The 23900-nt window shown below is 50.1% G+C and overlaps 1 protein-coding gene across 1 annotated transcript in view; it reads left to right on the top strand.

Moving 5' to 3' along the window:
* PITRM1 (pitrilysin metallopeptidase 1) overlaps nucleotides 1–23900 on the top strand; it is a 1609076-nt gene that overhangs the window by 531880 nt on the left and 1053296 nt on the right. Inside the window, exon 13 of the mRNA XM_069648021.1 lies at nucleotides 12454–12588. Coding sequence (XP_069504122.1) covers nucleotides 12454–12588 — 135 coding nt within the window. The remainder of the gene's footprint in view (nucleotides 1–12453; nucleotides 12589–23900) is intronic.

Raw genomic sequence — 23900 nt, 5'->3', positions numbered from 1 at the left:
TCAGTGAGGTGGAACTGTGCCTCTCTAAGAAGAATGAGCAAGGGTTCCATGCCTTGATTACCCTAGTAACTTAAGGTAAAAACCCAAAGCTACTCAACATGCCCAAACATGACAAGGCCCAACCAGGTCGAAACATGTCTGGGGTTGTTCAGAAGAGAATTGCCATGCATTTCGTTGCTGGACTGCCCTTGGGCAGGACAAAGACAGATATGTTGTGGAAATTTCTCTTCTGTGAAAGGATGGTGAGCTAAAGACTCTGGTTGAGACTCTAACCTGGGATATAGGCCAGTAGTAGAGAAACTCCCAGAACTCCCCAGGTTTGTGCAGAGTCTGTTTTCAAGGAATACTGGACTCTTAATCTTTTGTGCATCACTGTGACAATGGAGATCACTCCCGAGTAACACTTGACTGTTTATTTGACTGGAACATTCCCCTGAACCCCACCCGGGTCTCCCGCAACTCCTGTTACCTTGGCTGTGGTTGGAGTGTGTCTCCAGTTTATCCTGGGGTCTCGGGTCAGCTTCCCGCTCACACGTCTTTCTTCCTTTGTTTCCATCTTGGTGTGGCACCATTCTGCTTGTGGCAGTCTGGACGCAGTTTCTGGACCGCTGGGTCCACCTCCTGGAGGTGACGCAACCACTGAATTTCCTTACAGGGGATGTTGGAGTCTGGTCCGTCCCGACTCACAGAGAGCCTCTCCACCTGCTGCTCGAGGGTCTCCCTCAAGGGTTGACTGCCTCTCCGTAAGTCCTCTTCTTCGAATTCAAATCTCCCAGGGCAGTATTGCACGACTCTCCTCTTCCCTCGCTGCATCTGCAAACCAGCTTCTTGTTCCCCCGAGTCAGAGTCCTTCAATTTCTACTCTATACAGCAGGGTCCATCCGGCGTAATGCCAGTCTCTGTCCAGTTGTTTTGAGGTCCTCTTTATGCCTCCTTGAAGTCATCTTGTTGCAGCCACTTGGTAATTCATCCTAGGGTTATCCTGCATCTTGTTCAACAGTTATCTTGGTTCTTGCAGGTGATGCAGAAGACATTTTACAATAGCACACAGTAGTACTCTCAGGATGGTTATTAGATGGATTATCCAGGGTCGTGGGTTGTAAAGGTAAGGGGTTAGGGAGATTATTCACGGTATGGGAGTCTTTATCCCCATGAGGGAAGTCTTCCTACGAGGTCCTTCCGCATGTTGGCACCCATAGAGGATGTTTGGGTAGCGGCCTCACTTCACTAGCATCATAGGGAAGAGCTTCCCTCGGTTGAGAAGTGATCGGATCCCGTGAATCGTCACACCTCCCATCCTTGGTCTATGCCATTGGTCTCTGGGTAGGTAAAAGGCTGTGGAGAATTTGTAAGTAACTCCACGTTGCCTCATATAGGTGGATATGAAGTTTGATCCCCTGTCAGAAATACTTCTGTGGGGAATCCCACACGAGGAAATAGCCCTATCAAAGCTTTTGCCACCTCTGGCGCTTTGATGCTTCTCAAGGGTACAGCCTCTGGGTATGTGTCGTGGTCTACCACAATCAAAATGAACCGGTCTGCAGTGAGGTCTGAGGATTCAATAGACCGACAATGTCAGTGACAATTATCTCAAAAGGTAGCCCAACCACTGGAAGTGGAATTAATGGGGCCTTTGCTGCCCTGCCAGGCTTACCGGATGCTTGGCAAGTTTGGCAATACCTTACACACTCCTTTTATTTTTACACCCATATAGCGCCAGTAAAAATGGGTGGATAACTGTCTGCTGTCTTGGCCGCTTCCAAGTGGCCTGCTAAAGGAATGTCATGAGCCATTTCCAATAGGAATCACCAACCTCTGGTTGGCCCCTGCCACAGGATTCCTGAGCTCGGAATACAGGAGACTATTCTCCCAGTACACCTTGGAACAACCCACGGGCTTCCCCCTCTCCCTGTTTCTCTGCCTGCTTACGCAGATCTGCCAGAGTTGGACAGACTTGTTGCGCCTGGCAAGACAGCCTGGCTGTGGCCTCCAGCGAAGGACAAGTCACTTAGCTCTGGCAGGCCCTCGAGGTCTGAGACTACCGTGTACTTCACCCCACGTTGCGGTTCTTCGCCTGTAAGCAACCATGGGGTCACTGAACCTGCTGGCACATCCGACCGACACCTCAGTGGCCATGAAGTCCTCTCCACTCAGAGCAGGCCCCTCTGTGGACTCGTACCAATGGTGCCAGTCTTTAGCGATCTTCAACTGTTAGCGCCCTGGACCCATGGCCTTGAGGATTGCTGATCCTGCTGCTTCTTTGGCCCTAGATCTTGTGACCGCAGCAATGATTTAGGCATCATTCCCTAAAAGACACTCTAGTGGCATTGCTTCCTTGATGGTGTTGCACAGCTGCAAGGTTTCACCACCAACCCTCCCTGTGCCCCAAGATTAACTCTACATTAGCCAGTTGTCACATGGTGAGACGATCAATCCCTCTAACTACTTCGAGGACCATGAGGAATCTGGTCCTTATCGGTAACTGGGTTCTCGGTGGGAGACACATTACCTTATGCACATAGCAATATTAGGGTGCATTCGGCCAACCCCTGGCCTAGTGGTAATTAATAATCTGAGTCCCACACTGACTATTTACCCCCTCCCCCTATTCCATGAGGGTAGCATGAAGTACAGCCTGCTTGGGGCTACCCTTGCAAGCAGGATCCCCACTCGTGTGTCATGTTCCCACATAGAAAGCAGCCTTTGGGGCTGTGGATGAAGTTGCCCCACTGGTTGGGATGCCATCACTCCTTTGTGTGGGTGCTGACGAACCATGTGTCGGGGATTTCCCTCTGTGAGTTTGGGCCCCTTCTTGGCAGAAGTGCAGGAGCTGGTGCTCTTACCTTCCTTCCTTGTGTTTACTTTTATGACCTACCTTGTCTGGCTTAGATGTTGTTGCCTGAGACCTTTTTTGGACTAGAGTACTCGTACCAGTCATCAGCCTTTGCAAGCTCCCTTGGTTCTGTGATACTTTTGTCCACTAGATGCTGGTGAAACTATTTCTTTAAAAAAAAAAAAATATATTGATACAGCTGATGATTAAAATATGAAAATAAAAATAAAGCATCACTTTCCAATCTAAGCAAAACAAAAACACCCCAAACGGAGAAGAGTCAGAGTTGAAAATAACAAGTCCTCATTAAAGCGAATGATTACTACTCGTCTGATGCTATATTACTCTGAGTTTTAAGTCCTATATTAAGGCTATAGCTCTTATTCTCAATGTTGTAGAGCATCCAGAATGAATCATATTCCAGAGAATGTCAGAAGTTGAAACCTGTTTGAAGTGTTTCACACGTTGGTCTATCAATGCAACACAGTCAGTCAAGAGATGCCTTAATGTTTCTGAGTCTTTTATTCTTTTGCATCGAGCCAACACTGGTCTAGTGGACCACAAATTTAGCCTCAGACGAAGGAAATAGTTTCTGTGGGCTGTTGATAGAGCTTTGATCAGATATAGCTCTGGACTGCTGTGTCTTTTGATTGCGAAAAATTCTGCTTCAAAATCACAATAGTTATTACATTTCTTTCTGGTATTGATCCAGTCCCTTAAGAACAATTTGTTTTTAACCTGTACCGCATTCATTCAAGAAGAATCATCAGGGTGGCATCTGCAAGTGCCAGTGGCTGAACAACCAGATTGCGTCATTTAACAATCAATCTATCAGTGGATGAAAATCATAATCTGCCAAAATTCCTAATACTGTGCTAGTTCTGGTTGCTAGTAAGCACTTCCTAAAAAGAGCCACCAGCTGCCACGTATATCTCCATTGCTCAGTTCTTATGCTATCAAACTGAACATACCCTCAAATGTGTCAACTTTGTTACCTGTAATCCATCCATTTAGATACTTCAAAGATTGATGCGCAAACACCTCAAAGGTTTGTCCTTCTTTCTTGGTGAGCTCGCTAAAGCTCATGAGGTACTGCTTGGGGTCTTGCAGAATTTCCTGGTGATGGCAGCCTTAATTTTCTTATAAATGGGTCTCTTCCCCAGGAGCCAACTGAATAATATCAGTACCAGCCTTCGGTAGACTGCTCAGAAGGACTGCACCCACAACGTCTTCCACATCCTACATGCAGAAGGTGAGCTCCAGTCCCTCAAACCAATCAATGATGACCTTCCACATTTCATGAGGAGGGACTAAGTCCTTGAGGATGTGGTCCTAGGCTTTCCTTGGGTGCCACCACTGGAGGTACTTCCTACCCCATTGGAAGACCTCTTTTTTTCAATTTGCTGCTCTATCTCCATCTTGCACAGAAGTCCTGCTAGTACCACATCAGCTATCTGCTTTTGCTCCTCTAGAGCAGCAGAAGCCTTCTGTTTCTGTCTCTCGAGAGCCGCATCGTCTGGACCTCTATAGCCCACTTCTTTTCCTCAAGGAAGAGTTCCCCGTCGGTTAAATCTGCTCCAGGTTGGTTAAACAAGAAACCCTTGACCTTACAGAAGTTTGGGGCCTAGCTGAGGTCTGGTCCTGTGCAACCTCTGAGAGACTATGCTACCTGCTCTGTGGGAGGGGGAATGGTGGGAAGCACCATCACTGTTGCCCTCCACTTATTTGCCCTCCAGAGGAATGAGCTCTTGAGCTGGCCTCCGGGGAAACCTTCCTCAAAAGCTTGGAGATTTTTCAGCAGTTCAGTATTCTTACTGCCATAGTGGAGACCCCTGGCTTGACAAAGCTCTCACAGTTTACCTACTGACAAGGTGGCTACGTCACCCATCTCAGGTTCCACTGTGCACGTAACAGATATGCTTAGGTAGTGATACTGTTCAATATACACACTTTTATTGGCTGCCTAGGCTGTAGGCACAGTCTGTTCCAAATCCCATCCGCTGCCCACCAATATAACATATTGACTCCTACCCTGCAGCAGTACAAGGATGAATAGAGGTGAAAATGCCCACTCAGACCTCACACTTCAACAAACCCAGAGCCAACAAATCATAAAGGTAAAACGTGCACAGTCAAGAGATATACCTCCTTGGCCTTTTGTGGTAATGTGGGCCAAGGGAAGACCTTTCTCTTCAGAGGGGTCTGACTGTGGTTCAGTACCAACCCAAGCAGCATAGTTTAACAGTCCAAAATAAAGAAATGTCCAATCAAGGTTCTATAAAAAAATATATGCTTTAATGAAGCACACCTTGTACAATAATAACTAACTAGAAAATACTAAATATCCACCTTGCATGGCTTAGATGGGGTGTAAAAATCAGGCAATAAAAGGCCACACTGTTTAAAAGATATGTTCTTAAGGTTGTAAAAGGGATTACAATTACCTGTCTGGCTTCTAAGGCCCAAAGGTGGGCTGGGGGCAGAAATATGTCAAGAGTGCCTTTGCAAATGTCTTGGTGGTTAAACTCAGTCGAACCAGGCTTCACAACGCCACTTGCGATGTTGGCTCTGGTTGAGGATGCAACCGTCACGATGGCCCAGCGGCAAGATGGCATCAAGTTAGGGTCGAATGGAAGGTGGCTGCGGTCTTGAATAGTCATAGCTAGATAGCGGCGATTTAGTACCAGGATGTGCAGGTGAGTGGATTCTTTGTGGCGGCTCGGAGGTCGCCATTCGGGGACCACCAGGCTCTGGTCGAGCGATTTACAGGGGCAGCGATGAAGAAGCTGGTGTTTTTGGACAGTGGCTTGAGCAAGGCACCAGTACTTAGTGGTTCAAGCTGAATCAATGATGTGCTTTTGCTGGTGCGGTGAACATGGTCTTAACAACTGGCAGCGGTTCAGAGAACAATGGACACCAAAGGGCATTATCAAAGGATCCTGCTGAATTGTTTGGCGTCCAGAGCTCTTGAGTCACGACTCGAAGTGTGTCATCGACAACAGGCTCCTTGGCTGTTTTGGCTTCCAGGTACTGTGCGTCTCACTCCAGGCTCTCAAGGGCCAATGTCTGTTCTTATCCCGGGCTCCAAACATTGGGGATGCTGGCACACACCTTCAGGGAACCTGCAACAGAGAGGCAGGCATATGGTCCAGCAGCAGAGTTTACCCCAAAGGTCCCTGGGGATGATTAGGGGACAGCTTGCCTCTGCCTTTGGAACACCTACCTTCACCTCACAACTGGAGGACTTTAGAAAAGACTGGTCCCTCAGCACGGTCCAATGAAATCTTCCCAAGTGATCATCCAACGATGCTTCAATATGGGAAGACCCCTTCTTTTATAGACAAAAGTCCCCAGGTGATTGGACTAAAGCTACCCTGCTTTAGGAGTCCAGTCCGTGCTCTTGAAATGTGTGGATGTTTCCCTTACTATGCACATCCAAAGTGCTTTTTGCTCCAGATGATGTGGAGGGGACAGTAAAGGGAGGCAGAGTGAATCAAAATGGCATAACCTTCCCAAAACAGTACATATCCCTCAATGGCCACACTAACAATGCTCCTTTCCTTCTCAATAGGTTCAAAGGCCTTTAGAAATGCAGCCTCCTGTTGTGAGGCTTGGCTTTCTGTAAATGGGTGTACCTCTTAGTTTCTGTTCCCAGGCCAGCGTCCTGTGGAGTCACTGTCCTGGGGGAAAGGGTGTTACCTGCCCTTTTAAAAGGAACACAAAGAAGCAATCACCCAAGGCTCCAGTCCTGTCCGTGAACAAGGGTGGCCCTTGTCTGGGAGGAATACACATGTGGAACAACTGAGAGATACTGGCCACCATGCCCTAACTCGGCTATGGCTTCTATTCAGAGTTCACTGGGCCACCAGGACAGGATCCCCAGAGTTATCCAGTTTTTGTAACAAGGGTGCATATCTTAAATTCAGCCCATGCTCTGCTGAGACTTGGCTGTTGCTGCAGATGTCCCAAGGGCACCCGTGACAACTGAACCTGCTCTGTGGCAGTGCTTTGACCTGACCAAATCTACTAATAGTTCTATGCCTACTACAAACCATAGTGGATGTAACGGACACCCTGGGCGTATGCCTTGTTCCAGGGCCCCAAGGACATAATGGCCCTGGTCTCCAATCGTAGTGACTATGAGTTTAGCAGAGGAAGGAAGAAGGGAAGGAGGAAGTGAAAAGGAAAGTCTTGAGGAGCTTCCTGATTTTGAGCTCCATCTCAAGACTGTGAGGAAGGGAGTGGCTGTTCCACATGAGGGAGCCTGCTGAAGCAAGAGATCGGCCTCCTGCCCTCTGTTCAGAAAAACGCTTCACACACCGAGTTGGTACTAGGGGAATGTAGAGGTCTAAAGGCAGAATATCTAGTGATAGCAAGTTGCAGATAGCTTGGTCCCTGGCCCCAGGCAGCCTTGTGGATGATGTAGAGGGATTCGAATTTAATCCGTGCAGCAACCGGAAGCCAGTGAAGGGTTTTTTAGAGCAAGAGAGATATGGCCAAGAATAAGTCTTGCTGCCCTATTCTGGATTGGTTGGAGGGGTTGTCGAGAAGATGAGGGTAGATTCAAGAGTAGGCTATTGAGGTAGTCAAGCCTAGAGAGAACCAGAGCTCTGGTAACACTGAGCTTCTGCAGGAAAATGAGGAAAGGGAGAATTCCTTTGAGAAAGTTGGACTTCTTGGAATTGTCCTGAATGTGAGGGAGGAAGGGAAGGGAGGAATCAAAGATGACTCCAAGGTTTTTGGCTTTGGATGAAGAAGGGGGAAAGCTCATAGAGGATGGCCAGAGTGAAAGGAAGAAAGAGGGAGCAGAGGTCCCAATAGGAAGGATCTCGTCCTTCTGGCATTGAGGCGGAGATCATTGGAAGTGCACCAATACTGGATAGCAGATAGGTAGTCCGGTATGATGGAAGAAACCAGAGGGTCAGCAGGGCGTTTGAATATGAGTTGAGTGTCATCTGCGTAGCACTGCAAGTTTGGGGAGAAGGAGGAAATTGTGTGTCAGCGGGGTAAGATAAGTGTTCAAGAGCCAGGGGGAGAGGTTGGAGCCCTGGGGCACACCACAGGTGGAGAAGGTGGTAGGCGAGGAGAAGGTTCCCAGTATAACCTGGGACGGACGGTCTGTTAGGAAGGAGTCAGCCAGTCCAGTGCCCGCTCTGAGATACCCACGGTATCATGGAGCCGTTTTATGAGGATGAAGTGGTTGACCATGTCAAAGGCAGAGGAAAGAATGTAGAATGAGGACCGCTGGAGAGTTGGAATCCAGAGATGTGACCAGTTATTCACGGGTGTTCAGAAGAGCAGTTTCCATGCCTCTGGATGCTCTGAATCCAGATTGTCGTGGAGACTGCCAACAAGTTCAGTGTGTGAGGTAAATTGGGGGAAGGCCAACTTCTCCATGAGTGTCCCAAGGAAGGGAGTGATAGAACTAGGGCGGTAGCTAGCTGGACAAGACTGGTCTGCTGAAGGTTTTTTCAGGAGGGGGCGCACAAGGGAGTGCTTGTGGGAGGAGGGGCAAGATCCAGTAGCAAGAGTGGTTACAGAAATCGGCAAGAGCGGGGCCAAGAGAGCCAATGTTGTCCTTAATGGTTCTGCAGAAGCAAGGGGAAACCTGCTTGGAGGAGACCTTAATTGAGCAGACAACTCTGGTGACCTCATCAGGTATGATGGGGAAGAGGAGGAGCGAAAGGAAGGGGGAGGGAGGCATGGTAGTTTGCGGGTAATATAGCTCAGTGGCAACGCGGTCGTCTTAGAAGCAAGACGACGCAGAGCAACACAGGTTCGAATCCTGTGTCTGTGCTTAGAACCCTCTGTTATTAAGCTTGTTATAAAAAATCCAATTATTATGTAAGTAACAGTTTTTATTACTTAAAGGGAATGAAAGTGTAAGAGACCTCTCCCAATGGTTTTTAACAAGCCAAAACCGGTGAAGGTTGTGGTTTGATATATATTATATTTTATTTATATCGCGCTCGTACACAAGTGTTTCAGAGCGCGACCAAGCAAAGGGAGGGGAACAAGGGAGAACAAAAAAAAACATTAAAACAATCTTACTAGGCCCAGTGACATTAAGAACGCGCAAGTGCATGGAGAAGGAAAAGAAGTGGGAAAGTGCGTGTAAGTGGGAGAAGTGGAAAGTGCAGAACAGAGGAGAGAATAAGTTAAATAAATGAATAAATACAGGCAATGAAAAAGTGTTAGTGCAGCCAACAAGTGGCAAGTGCAAGATTAGTCAGATAGGGTATATCTGATAAGTGCAGAGGAAGAGTGGGGGACTGTATGGGTACAGATACAGAACCCAGTGCAATGGGAGGCCCGGAGACAGTGCAGGAGGGAGGCAGGGTGAGCAGGTAACTGGGCCCGAAGGACAGAGGGTGTCCAGGTGCACAGTGCCAAGAGAAAAACAGGTCAGCAGGGGAGAAGAGGGGCAAAGGCGGAAGCGAAGAGGAAGGTCTTGAGGTGCTTCCGGAACCGGAGATGGTTCTCCTCAAGTTTCAAGGTGGCTGGTAGGCTGTTCCAAAGGGAGGCCCCAGCCAAAGACCGAGATCTGCCCCCAGCTCGTTTTTTTGAAAAACTTCTGACCCTAAGTGAGTTAGAGGTAGAGGAGCAAAGGGCTCGAGAGGGGAGGTATTTGCAGAGGGATAGTTGAAGGTATTTTGGACCCAGGTACCAGAAAGCCTTGTGGACAATGCAGAGGGTTTTAAATTTAAACCTTGCATCCACTGGGAGCCAATTAAGTGATTTCAGAGCTGGAGAAATACGATCCCAGGGCTTGAGGCCAAGGACAAGTCTTGCAATCCTGTTCTGGATTAGTTGTAAAGGGCGGATAGCGGAGGCAGGTAGATTTAGAAAGAGGCTAGGAGAGGAAAGACAGAGTACCTCTGAGGAGGTGGAGTAAGAAGTTTGACTTTTTAGAGACGTCAGAGATGTGTGCGGAGAAGGAAAGTGTGGAGTCAAAGATGACCCTGAGGTTCTTGGCCTCGCAGGTGGGGGTAGGAGGAGGGCCAAGGGAGGCCAGCAAGAGAGTAAGGGCTAAAGATGGTGAAGGTGTGCCGATGAGGAGGATCTCAGTCTTGTTGGCATTTAGACAAAGCTCGTTGGTAGTACACCAATTTTGAATGGCAATTAGGCAATCAGAAATGAGGGAGGGAGAGGAGGTGGCCGAGGGCAGCCTGAAAATGAGTTGTCATCAGCATAGCACTGGAAGTTTGAGCAAAACTTGGAAATGCAGTAGGCGAGAGCTGCCAGTTATTGGTTGAAAAGCCAGGGCGAGAGGTTAGACCCCTGAGGAACACCACAGGTAGAGAAGGAGATAGATGAAAGGAAGGACCCAAGTTGTACCTGGGAGGGTCGATACGAGAGTAAAGAGGTCAGCCAGGCCAGAGCCTGATCAGTGATACCCAGGTTGTCACGGAGACGGTTGAGGAGGGTGGTGTGGTTGACCGTGTCGAAGGCAGAGGAGAGATCAAGTAGGATGAGGACAGAGGGAATGTTAAGCCAAGATTGGAGAGCAGATCTTCACGGGCATTCAGGAGAGCAGTTTCCGTGCTTCTGGCAGCTCTGAAGCCAGATTGGTGGTCATGGAGAGAGCCAATAGCATTGTAATGAAGGTTTAGCTCAGAGATGGCCAGCTTTTCCAGTAGTTTACCCAAAAAGAGAGTAATGGAAATTGGGCGATAGTTAGCCGGACAAGAAAGATCGGCTGTGGGTTTCTTGAGCAGAGGATGCACAATGGAGTGCTTTAGGGGTGAGGGGAAAGATAAAGAGGCAAAGGAGAGGTTGCAGAAATCGGCAAGGGCCGGAGCAAGGGTATCAGTGTGGTCCTTAAAGGTTTTAGAGGAGCAGGGATGGTCTTGTTTTGATGAGGCTTTCATAGGTCGGACTTGTCTAGCGTCCTCGTCAGGGGAGAAAAAAGGAAAGGAGGAGAAAGAGGGTGGGGGGGTAGCTGGTGGAGGGACAGCAAGCAGAGATAGAGAGGGGAGAGGAGTATAGTTTCACATTTGGTAAGTAGTGCATGCAGGTCTCTAAACGGAAGGCAAACGCCCAGCTGAAGAGTCGGTAGGACCACACAGACTAGGTTGATGCCCAGGTTTCACCACCGGAAAGGGATAGCTGCAGACAAATAAAATAGCTGTATGAAAGAATGCCCTTCTGGGGATGGGTCATCAAAAGTGGTGTGCAAACAGGCCCCGGAGCCCAACTTCCATGAAGCAGTGATTGGGTGCTTGTCGCAGGGCATGGGAAAGACTACTCTCAACAAAGACTACTCTCAACAAAGGCTGTAGCGGTGAACGTCCGGGGGTCATGGGTGCTGTTGTTCTGTTTGTGTGCTCATGGTATCAGATGAAGACCGGCTCAGCAACTCAGGATCGTCGATGGACGAACACTCACAGGAATCCCATTACAGAGAAGTGCTAAGCAAACACATCAATAGTTGAGCAGGCTTGTGACACACACGGCATGTGCAATTTAAGAGGAGAAGACCGCCTCAGTACCATGAGCCATCATGGCCCAACTGGAGCAGTGTCAAGAAGCAGGATGTCCCTCATAGTGAGCACGATGAGTGAGCAGCATCTACCTGTGGTTGTACTAAAAAACCTGTTGCAACGTAATGTCGCCAATAAAAATAAAACTCTGGCCCCAGCCAGTGCCAATCAGACTTGATGGTGCTAACACAGGATTAAACAATGGGGTACCAATAAACCCATGGCCCTGGTAGGCATAGGGAGTACCAGCGCCTGCCAGAAAAATAAGTTGCAGTAGTTAAGTATGGTTAAGAGATCTTAGCTTAGTCAAGAAAAAGGTCAGATGCACAATGTCTGGTGGCAAAGGGGACTCGGATAGGGAGGATAAAATGCAGCACAAATTAAAATCTTCCATAGACCATTTATTTCAGTGAGCTGTGTGCACCGGAAGACCATATCTTTTGATTGAGTCTTGTGCATGCAAGAGGTGTATAAAGGAATTAGATTGGCTTCAATAGTAATGACACACTTCTGTTTGGGCTATATAAAGTCCCAATCTATGGGTAAACACAATGTGTGCAGGCTGGCTACTTTGCTGTGTGTCCTTGCATTTGTTCCTTTCACTGAATTCCTTTTAAGACGAGCATTGACAAAGCAAACAATGTTAGCTGTTTTATAGGCATTTGCCAGGCACCGTCTTCATCTATCCAGGAGCTTGCACCATTTTCCAAATGCTCCCATATGACCCAGTAATAGCATTATGACAGTGCCTGGCAAATGCTTATCACATGCTGATACAAAAGCCAAACCTGATGGCTTTAACATTGGCAAATTCACAGACCTGGCGTCCACTCAGGTTGCATGATTACAGTCTCTTATGAGACTTGAGGTGTAGGTGTGCCCTCAATAGTTATTGTAGGGCTCTGTCTCTTGTGGTAGGCTGCAATAAGGTGTGCAGGACCTTTATAACACTCAGCAACATTTAAGAGGTGGGTTTGTGGGTTGATTGAAGATTAGTGTGCAGTTATCGAAAAGAGGAGAGGAGTTGGTTTTGTTGCCTGTTGTGCTTGCCTCATCTTTTAAGTGGTCACATCATGAAGCAGCAGTGAGCACACTAGAGACTGATTATCTCAAACTTTCTTCTTTCAAACCAAACAGTATATAGCCTCTTGCTGGAACCATGATGGTGACCCTGTTGATCTTCTGGAGATTGGAGATAAAATGAACCGCTTCAGAAAGTGCATTGCAGAGAATCCCAAATTTCTCCAAGAAAAAGTCCAGCAATACTTTAAGGTAAATGAAGTAGTAAATAAAATCAAATAGTCGCAAAGTAATGATGACTAAGCATCTATTCGGAGCAATGGACCTGTGCGGAGATTACTCATTTTTGTGTGCGCCTGTGGACAGTAAGTAACCTGGATGAAAAGTTTTGCGAGCCATTGTCAGGCAGTGCTTTGTCATAAACCATTACTGTTACCTTATTCTTTGCGAAGTCCATAAATGCTGCCAATACCTGATTACCAGTTTTACATTGGTAGAAAATTAGAAAAAGCAAATGTACCTTATGTTTGTCCACATTAGTTTTCTTTTGAAATGTAATTACTCCTCTTGATAAAGGTGATGTTTGGGGAATCCTCTTTTTATGATAATCTACATCACGTGAAAAAAATGACCAGTTGCAAACTTAAAAGTGAAAATGTCATAGCTACTCCAAGTATTGTTACCCCATATCTCTCTTGAAGAACATATGAGAATGTGCTATTATAACATATAAAATCCCCAGGGCAGCAAATGCTTTATATGGAAATCCCTTACCCAGGGAAAGCGTTTTGTGTGTGTGCGAGCCAGAGGGCTGTGTAGTCTCAATCTACATCCCGTGGTGCCTGAACATTGTCACTGGGCCGATCGGAGGACCCAGTGGTTGTCAAGGATTGGACAACCCCGTTTTTTTTAATGTTGCAGCTACTTACATTGGTGGGGCTTGGGCATGCTCCCAGCCTCAATCTTGGATAAAAGGAGGGCCCCTGCAATTGTTCATGAGATCATTGTTGGAACGAAGACTTCTGTGAAGAAGTGTAGCCCGCTGACAACCTCTGTAGCTGACCAGCATTGACTCCAGTGATTGGCCCATGAAGCCCTGCTCCTCTGCCTGATATCCCTTGGACAGTCCCAATCCCTGCTTGAGAATCTGTGCCTGCTGAGCCTTCAAATGTGTCCCTGGACCAATCGGTGGACTGACCAGCTCTCTCCTGGGCTACCTAACTTCAACCTCCTGTCGTTCTGAGCACAGCTTTGGAACTTTACAAATATCCAGCTTGTGCCTAATTTGGCCGGCTCCTGTTTTGTCAGCCGTCTCACTCCAAGGGAAACTGTACTGTGGCTCCTTCTGTGTTCATTGATGTACTATCGACTGTTACCATCTGACCGTGGTGACCTTCATTGGATCTTGTCTTCTTTATGTCGTTGAGGTTCTTTCCTTTAAATAATTTCCTTTGTCTTTGTTTGGGTCTTGAAATGGAAGCTGTCCTTAACCGATTACTCTAGACAGCAGAAATCATTTGTTTCAATGGATTTTAGTTTCGGGTTGTCTACACTGTGTAGACAACCCTCATGGCAGGGACAAGAACAGAAGTGCAAGCTTACAAAGAAGTCAAACCTACACAAGTGGAATCCAGAAGATCCCAAGCCTGGGGTTGTAACTGTACGTACCTGTTGCTTTCTCCTCATGTCGATCTTAGGGTATTTTGGCCGTAAAGTCCTGACTCTAATTCACTCTGGCCTGACCTTCATTGAATCCGTCTCAAGGCCTATCCAAGTGGGTTAAATTGAGTTGAGTACTTACCCGAACATTACTGAAATCTGATCTAACTGGACTCTTTCTAAAACCAAAACAGACCACTCCATCCTTTCTAAATAGACTTACCTGAAGAAGCTTGAACTTGCGACTCTTGGGCACAAGGCCCCATACCATCTCAGGTTTGTATTTAAGATTGAGGTAAGCTGCTATTGCGTTGGTTCTGCCTATTTACCCTTTCATTTGACTACTCACTGGCATTGCAATGATAATTCTCCAGCATGGGGTCTGGCATGGATTCACATGCTCATGAATATTCCCCGTCGTCAGGCTGGGAATCCTCGGTAAAGAAAAAACCAGTATCAGTTTCGTTTCTGATCTGTCTTTCGTAGTAATAACCAATCACTGGTCTCTGCGTCATACTGACCACAGCCAATGACTGCCCTCTACCTAAGCACCGCCTCTGGCAGCCATCTTCAGATTTTTACCGCACGTTCATGTGTTGGGATCCTCGTGCTATTGCTCTCGAGCGTTAGTGCTATTTTTTCGCGCTTTTTTCACAAAAACTTCGATTCTTTCGGTCAAAGAGCCTCAAGCTCCACCGATCCTACATCCGATCAACGGGGACCCGTGTCGGATTCATCTGTGCCCCTCAAGGGTGAAGATTTCGTCGAGCTACACTTCGGAGGACTCCAGAAGCTTCTCAGGCCCGGTCTCGGAGATGGCCCAGGAGAAGGGAAGCTCGACGCCCGGAAAGCTGTTCAGGGCCTGCCCTGGATGCCAGCTGCAGAACGTCTTCAAGGAGGACGAACACTCTTTCTGCCTTTACTGCCTTCATGGGGACAAGACGCACGTGGAGAAGGACTGTGCGTTTTGCGGCAACATGTCGGAACGGACCATGAAGGACCGCCATCAACGTCTCGCCAGCTGGCTGGAGGGTAAGAGCCCGTCTGGCGAGAAGAAGAAGAAATCTGAGCGGTCTTCTAAGACCTTTGAGGGCGCCCCGGCGACGGGGGCCCAACATAAGGCCAAGCACCGCGAGTCCGCTGGCACCGGGAGCGCCGAACGGTCGGGCTCTACGGGCGCCAGGCAGGGCGCACCCTCCCCGGCACCATCAACCACGAGCCAACGCTCTGGGTCGGGTAAGAGGAAGGCCGAGCACCCGGCGAAGCTCCTGGAGAGACCCCGGTCGAGCTCTAAGGCAGAGGAGGAGCGTGGCAGTGCCCCCTCCCTCAAGGATAAGGCGGTGAGCGCACCTAAGGTGGTGAAGGCCTTGATCCATTCGACCAAGCCCTCTATCGAGACGGTCGCGGCGGCCCTGGCCCAGCCTGTGGAGGCGGCACCAGTGGTGGCGGCCTCGGGGCCCAGAATCTCCCTGCCTCCTCGGAGGGAGTCTTCTTTCGTGCCCATCGATAGGACCCCCGTGAAACCCTCCGTGGGGAAGAAGGGGGGGCAGGGCGTCGTCGTAGATTCGGCCTCAACCTCAGAAGAGGAACTGGTCGAGGTCTTAAGCCACGGCCTAGGCGTGGAACAAGACCAGCCCGTCGGAATGGGCCCCGACGCAGGTGACGACGACGACATCGTCGAGGATACCGACGGGGCCCCTGCTCGCCCGTCGGATTCCCCTCTGCCAGCGCCGCAAGACAACTCAGCGGCCATTTTGTTGGCTATACAGTCCTTATGCTCCGAGATAAGGACGAGACTACCGTTACCGACGGAGGAACCTCTCCCGTCGGGGGATCCAGAACCGGGACCTTCTGGTGTTCCCCCTGCCAAGAAAAGAAGGATCCATCCACCGCCTCCTTTTCAACCGTCGCGCCCCGTCCAGCCCTCCTCCCCGTCCACCCGAGGGGATGATACGGGGACTGACACGGCAGCGACGGGTACGGACGACGAGGCATACGACGAGGATTTTCCGTCGTCGCCTCCCACCAGGGCTTCTCCGCCCGACGAGATTGGATCGTTCCACTCAATGATCGCCAGGGCATCCGAGCTTTTCCAACTCTGCCCTGAGGAGAAGAAAAAGGAAGGCTTCCTTTACCAACGGCGCGAGACCAAGAGGAAGACGGTCCTCGCAGTGCCTCTGTTGGACGACATTTGGGATGAGGGCCTTTCCCTCCTCAAGAACCCTTCCACGACGCCAGCGAAAAGAGACCGGTACGAGAAAAAGTACCGGGTCCCGGACTCGGCCCCCCTATGCCTCCGGGCGCAGCCTACCCCGGACTCCGTCGTCTCCGCGGCAGCCAGGAAGAAAGCGGGGGGGGGTGCGGCCTCCACGTCGACTTCCCCGCCGGACGGCGAGGGAAAGAAATTGGATGCCATGGGACGCAGAGTCATCTCGTCGGCGGCGACGACGATTAAAGCGGCCAACGCCTTGGCTATCGTGGCCCGCTACGACAGGGAACTCTGGTACAAGATAGCTCCCCTGCTGGATTTTCTGCCGGACGACAAGAGGGCGGAGGCCCTTGAGATCCTGCAGGAAGGTGAGGTGGCCTCGGACCACGCCATCACCGTGGCGACGGACATCGCCGACACTGGGTTCCGCCAGATGGGCAACGGCGTTTGCCTTCGACGTCGCGGATGGCTCAAGGCTACGGACTTTCGGCAGGACGTCCAGACCAGGGTCCTGGACATGCCCTTCGACGGGAACAACCTGTTTGGGAAGACAGTGGACGATTCCCTTCAGGCCATCAAGGCGGATACGGAGACGGCCCGGGCCCTTGGAGTACTGCAGCAACGGCGGACGCCCTTTCGGAGCGGCGGAGGCAAGGGCGCCTCCAAAGGTTCCGGCGGCGGTTTCGCTTCCTACCGTCAAGCGGCCCGCTCGTCGTCGCAAGAGGCCTACAGAGGACGAGGCAAGTCTGGCGGCCCCCGCCGTCGTCGCCAAGGAGGCCAAGGCGGCAAGGCCGCGTCCAAGCAGGATTGAACCGGCCGTGGGGTCGGGCCCCCACCGAAGCACCCCGGTGGGAGGCCGGCTGGCGGGCTTCGTCAGCGTGTGGGAGTCCATCTCCACCGACCGTTGGGTGCTGGACGCCCTGGCCCGGGGCCACGCGCTCGAGTTTCAAAGAAGGTGCCCGCGCGTCCCCCCCGTGGCCAGGAAAGAACTTCACGTCCCTCAACTTCTCCTGGAGGTAAAGGCGATGCTCAGAAAGGGCGCCATCGAACTCGTCCCAAAGAGGCTTCGGGGCTCCGGAGTCTACTCGCGTTACTTCCTCGTGAAGAAGAAGACGGGAGGATGGCGCCCCATCCTGGACCTGCGACGCCTGAACAAGTTCATCAAGGCGCAGAAGTTCCGGATGGTCACCCTCCAGCACGTCCTGGGTCAGCTGGAGGAAGGAGACTTCCTATCGTCGTTGGATTTGGAGGATGCCTACTTCCACATTCCCATCCTAAAGGGGCACCGAAAATTCCTCAGATTCGTGGTCCAAGGGCGTCATTACCAGTTCAAAGCCCTTCCCTTCGGACTGCGGTCGGCACCCAGGGTTTTCACCAAGTGCCTCGCACCGGTGGCGGCGCAGCTGCGCCGCGAGGGGATTCACGTCTACCCCTACCTGGACGACTGGCTCATCCGCGCCAAGACGAGGGAGCTCGCCGTGGTCCACACGGCAAGGACCGTCCAACTCCTCACGGACCTGGGATTCTCCGTGAACTACGCCAAATCCCACCTGGTGCCCGCGCAAGTCGCACTGTTTCTGGGAGCGAGGCTCGACACAGTGTCCCTTCTGGCCTCCCCGTCGGAGGAGAGGACCAGGACCATCTTGGGCAAGGTGCAACGGATGTTGGTGGCCGACGCGGCCAAGGTGAGGTCCATCAAGTCCCTCCTCGGGATGATGTCTTCCTGCATCTACCTCATTCCCATGTGCAGGCTCCGGATGCGCCCGTTGCAAGAGTTCCTGGATGCGCGCTGGATCCAGACGACGGGCAGCTTCGAGGAAAGGATCAAGCTCGACGAGAGTTTCCGACGAGCGATACGGTGGTGGGGCACCCGCGCGCATCTGACGGCGGGCATGGACTTCCAGACCCCAGCCCACCAGGTGACTGTGACCACGGATGCCTCCCTAGAAGGGTGGGGAGCGCACACCGAAAATCTGCACGCAAGGGGACTCTGGCTCCCGACGGAGAAGTCCCTGCATATCAACGTCCTGGAGCTCCGTGCAGTGTTTTGGGCCCTCAGGTCCTTCCTTCCGTCCCTCAAGGGCAAGGTGGTGAGGATTTTCACCGACAACACCACCACCATGTTTTACATCAGGAAACAGGGCGGAACCAGGTCCCCAGCGCTGTCCAAGGAGGCGCAGGACCTGTGGCATTGGGCCGTCGCCCAAGGGATTCTTCTGGTGCCGTTTCATCTGGCAGGGATAAAAAACACCATCGCCGATTCACTCAGCAGGGAGCTGCGCTCGTGCCACGAGTGGGAACTACGGCAGGATCTGGTGGATCGCCTCTTCCGGCGGTGGGGCACACCCCAGATCGACCTGTTCGCGACGGCGACGAACACCAAGTGCCGGAGGTTCGCCAGCAGGTTTCCCCAGACGAGGAGCATGGGCGATGCTTTCTCGTTCCCCTGGGAGGGCCTGTTCCTCTACGCGTTCCCTCCCTTGCCTCTGCTAATCCGGCTCGTCAACCAGCTCAAGAGGTCACGGTGCAGGATGATCCTCGTCGCACCTGCGTGGCCGAGGCAGATATGGTTCCCGGACCTTCTGGACTTGTCGGCGTCCCCGCCAATCAAGCTGCCGGCGGACGCGGATCTACTCTCCAGGGAAGGAGGCGCCATCCTCCACCACGACCCGAAGTCGCTGAACTTGCAGGCCTGGCTCCTGCAGCGCTAGAGTTTGGAGGATACGACATACCGGCCGATTGCAGAGAGGTTCTTGCAAAGGCCAGGGCGTCCTCGACTCTTAAATGCTACGGACACAAATGGAAGAGGTTCTCTGTCTGGTGCCACGCACAGAAGGTTAACCCTCTACGGATTACGGCTCCCCAAGTGCTGCCGTACCTGCTGACGCTGGCCAAAGCTGGTCTGGCACACGCGTCCATCAAGATTCATCTTGCTGCGATCTCCCGATACACCAGAACCACGGGCCGGACGTCCTTGTGGTCTCATCGTCTGGTGAAAGAGTTCATGAAGGGACTGTTCAGATCGTTCCCGCCGGTGAAGGCTCCGGCCCCGGCGTGGGAGCTCAACGTGGTGCTGACCAAACTCATGGGACCTCCGTTCGAGCCTCTGCACTCGGCCCCGTTGAAGTTTCTATCGTGGAAAACAGCTTTTCTCGTGGCCATCACCTCCGCACGACGAGTGGGAGAGATCCAGGCCCTTTCCTGCAAGGCCCCGTACTTGACTTTCCACGACACGAGGGTAGTGCTCAGGACGCACCCCTCCTTCATGCCCAAGGTACCGTCGGACTTTCATCTCAACGAACCCTTGGTGTTACCTGTGTTCTTCCCGTCGCCTTCGTCGCCGGCTGAGAGGACTTTGCACTCGCTGGATGTAGCTAGAGCGCTGAAGTTCTACGTGGACCGCACGAAAGGTTTTCGGAAGACGTCACAACTCTTTGTGAACTTTGGACCTGTCAATCAGGGGAAGGCTCTCTCGAAGGCTTCCATCTCCAGATGGCTCTCCGGCTGTATCATGTACTGTCACCGGTTGGCAAACCGACCGCTGCCTGGCCGTCCGAGAGCCCATTCCACCAGAGCGATCGCAGCTACCACGGCGTTCCTATCTGGTGTGCCCCTGCTGGACATATGCAGGGCTGCTACGTGGAGGTCGACGCACACCTTCACGAAATTCTACTGCGTCGACCGGGATTCCAGGGAGGAGTCCAGGGTCGGCCAAGCAGTGCTGCGCAACCTGTTCGCCTGAGGTGAGCCTGGTGAGGAGGTAAGATGCTTAATGTTGAGTTGATGTGATGCTTAATGTTGAGCCTTTGCCACCTCCCGTGGTTGTGCATGTGTGTACTGCTATGTATTCTTTATTCATGAGCATGTGAATCCATGCCAGACCCCATGCTGGAGAAGGAACAAGTTACTTACCTGTAACTGTTGTTCTCCAGCATGGGTCTGGCATGGATTCACATGCGAACCCTCCCTCCTACCCCTCTGCGGCTCTTCACTTGGTCATACTGCCACTTCACGTGCTTCCAAATCTGAAGATGGCTGCCAGAGGCGGTGCTTAGGTAGAGGGCAGTCATTGGCTGTGGTCAGTATGACGCAGAGACCAGTGATTGGTTATTACTACGAAAGACAGATCAGAAACGAAACTGATACTGGTTTTTTCTTTACCGAGGATTCCCAGCCTGACGACGGGGAATATTCATGAGCATGTGAATCCATGCCAGACCCATGCTGGAGAACAACAGTTACAGGTAAGTAACTTGTTCCTTACGTTATGTGCATTTCTAGCCTCTTCATGGTGAATGTGTATATATTTTATAAATGGTTTTGTGTGAGAATACTTACCTATGGTTTATATATGCTTTGTTTGTAACTTTAATTATTTTGCACTGTGTGGACTAATTGTAGTTCTAAACTACACTCACACTTTTCTGAAACTAATCCATGACTGCTCAGCTACCTTACCTTGATTGGGTTTTAGCTGACCTCTCACGGTCCTCCTAAAATCCTCCCACCAGAGCCGATTTTGGAAATCCAGCTCTACAGGTACTTAGCATGGTTTGGAATTGGGATTCAATCAGCTGGAGCTAAAACCAGCTGCTGGGTGTCAGGCATCACCCACTAAGTAGGAGCTACCAATGGGGAGCCAGGAGAGAGTACACGGCACACTGCAAATCTAACTTGCACATGCCATGCACATTAACTTTGCACTTATTATGTATGATCCATTATATTTACATTTGCAGGATGTAATTATTTCTTAACATTCTAAAACAATCAAAGTTAATGTCACATATGCATGTCTGTAAGACACCAGTTAGCCTAGGTAGTCGAAAATAACTTCTGGTAATTGTTGATTTTATGTTAACCAGGCTCTCCTAGGGTATTAGCAGAAGCTAGATAGCTCCCAGCTATTTCAAAACCTGCCGTATCCGAAAATAATTAATATGGTTATTCCAAGTTTTGATTATGTGCTCAATGAAACAAGTGTAGCATTCTTATCATAACTACAATAGATACTGGGATTGATCATCGGAAGTAAGCATTGTAGCATTATAAAAAGAACCAGTTTACAATGTTGGTACAATTAAATCATTTTGTTTATTTCCTTTCTTAATAGCTGGGAGTCAACACACAGGCTGAGGATGTGTAAGGCAATGTAAAATGGATGGTGCTGTAAGTACCCTGCTGAGGCTAGAGAGTAGATGGTGTGATAGCCAATAGTGGAGCTGCCTCCACGAGTCACTCCAAACTATGCCTGGAGCTGTGTGGAGAGGATCTCCTGGCTCACCTCCTGCTACATAAGCTGCATGTCACATTAAGAACTTAGTTGCTTATGGCAGGCAGTGGGTTGGGCAAGGGCCTCCGGAGTGGCTGAGCACTGTTGGAAAGTAGCCAATCCCTTGTTAGAATATCTGAGGACACATACCTCAAAGTTCCAAGGCTGAGACACTGCCAGGGTGCACAGCCAATCCCGGATAGAAGAGACAGTCCTGCAGGGAGAGTTGTTTCTGAGGAGAAAATAGCGATTTGGAGGGGCTGGAGGACACCAGGAGCCAGAGAGGGTGAGGGAGGGAGTGAAGAGCAGAGGATGCTGAGAGGACACAAGGAACATCAGAGATTGGAGGAAAGAGGATGAGTTTAGTGAGAGATGAAAAGAGGAAAGGAGGCGGCACGCTAGGAACGGAGGGAATGCTTTTTGCAGCTTTCCCTCCATTGACATTAAAAGAACCCCCTCAATCTTTCCTATTGTTTGGTTCCTGTTGTGCTCTTTGAAGGTAAGTAAAGCCCCTTTGATTTACTTTCCTGACTTAGAACTCTGTTTTGGGGGCACTGGTCACACCCGAAGGCTACCAGTGCATTGGGAGGCCCTTTCCCCCTTTACAAAATACCTTGTCGTTTTTAAGCTGCATACACCAGTTTAAAGCAAAGTGTAGCAGCGGTACTTTGTCCCCTTTTTGATAGTTTCTTTTAGTAACGTTTCTGGCTAGTGTCAGCAGATATATATTTCTAGCATATTGTTAGAATGTTATGCATGCACTTTTGCATTTTGTCGCAAAATGCCTTTTTGAGAACCTTCTACTCAAAATGGCCATGACACGCATTTTCCACTCTGTCCTTTAGCCATCTTGTCTTTTGCCTTCTTCCTGCCTTCCCAAGTCAGGAAATGCCATACAGGGAAACACTTTTCCCGGGCGAAGCCTCTACTTTCCCAGGCAAGGCAGCAGTGTGTGCATTAGGCTGAAAGTTGGGGCTGGTACTGTCTGTTACCAATCCACACTCGGCCCAGGGAAAAGTCTATTGCTGGACAAATGTGGGGCAAGAGGTTTCCAGGATTGGACAGTTCTTGGCAGTTTGAATGGTGTAGATCATTCCCATTGGAGTGCTGGGGTTGACCCTGGCACACTTCTAGGGAGGACTCCTGTAGCTATTCTTCAGATCATAGGAGCCAAGACTGCTATGAAAACTTGTAGCCAACCGAAGACCCGTGGATGGCTGTTGACTTTCAGTATTTTTCTCCACCTAAAACCCGGTGAAATCCTGCCTCTCTGGACTGATCTGAAGAAGACACTTGTTGGTGCTTCGATCCTTGAGCTGGTGGGACCAACCAATTCGGACTTCTGCATGTAGATCCTGTCCTATGGATCCTTCAAAAGTGTCCCACTTACATCCTGTGTGCTGACCAGCTTAGTCCCTGGCAGCTGCTGTGCAATGGTTGTCGTACAAGTTTTGCCTTGGAACTCTGCAGGTCTCTAGCTTGCGTCCCTTGCTACTCCCTAACTGGAAGTAGGGCCATGAGTGAGTCACCTGCCACTGCCGGAGTATGGTGATCTTTGTCACTGGCCACTTCCATCATGTCCTGGAGGTCTCCTTTAGTAGTGGGACTCATGGTGGTCTGCATCTCGGGAAGCTTGGGGTTTGCAGCTGTCCAGCATAAGGAACAGTCTCACCAGAGTTTGTAACCAACTCTTAGCTCGACCCATTTCCAAACCCAATAACCGCTACACCTTTGATCCATGGAGTCCCTAAAATAGAACCAGCAATAAAAGTAAATTGACCCACAAATTTAAAAACCCTTGCTGTGGTTGAGCCTGCATAACTCTTTCCACCCCCCACCCTACGCCATTGGGTTGAATGGACGCAAAGTCCTGACTCGCGGTCTCCCTTGCCTGGTTGTGAACAGTGGAGGTCTGACCACAGATCCCTCTCTGGGGTTCACTTAGAGTGTTGAGATTGGGAGAAGGCCCATATATGTGGTACTTAACTTTGTTTTCACATCTTTGGAAAACGTTTAGTAATTTGTCTTGTTTCTCCACTTCTAAATGCCCCTCACTCCTAACAAAGTTCATCTTGGGACTCGTCACTCTTAAGAACACTAGGAATACCCACCGTGGCAGGTAAGGACTTCTGAAGTGTTAAGGGCCTTCTTTTATAAGGAAGCATAATAGTGTTTCCATTGCAACTTCAGTACTTGCATTGATTTTAGATTTCTGAATTACTTACCCTTTTTTATTTGTCTTAGTACTGTTTTCTTATGTTTCTGATTTGCCTCAACTTTAATGGTCTTAAAAGTAAAATGTTTGTGTTCTCTAATGAGAACACCCATTATGAATGTATGTATGTGTCTAGTGGGAGTTTGATATTAATACTTACCTGCTATTTTTATTGCAAAGTGTCTTCAGGACTAATGATGTATTTTTTC

Source organism: Ambystoma mexicanum, chromosome 2q, assembly GCF_040938575.1.
Source record: "Ambystoma mexicanum isolate Mex_15411 chromosome 2q, UKY_AmexF1_1, whole genome shotgun sequence".
Lineage (NCBI taxonomy): Eukaryota > Metazoa > Chordata > Amphibia > Caudata > Ambystomatidae > Ambystoma > Ambystoma mexicanum.
The sequence above is the reverse complement of the archived record's forward strand: the minus strand, read 5'-3'. Positions and strand labels throughout refer to the sequence as shown.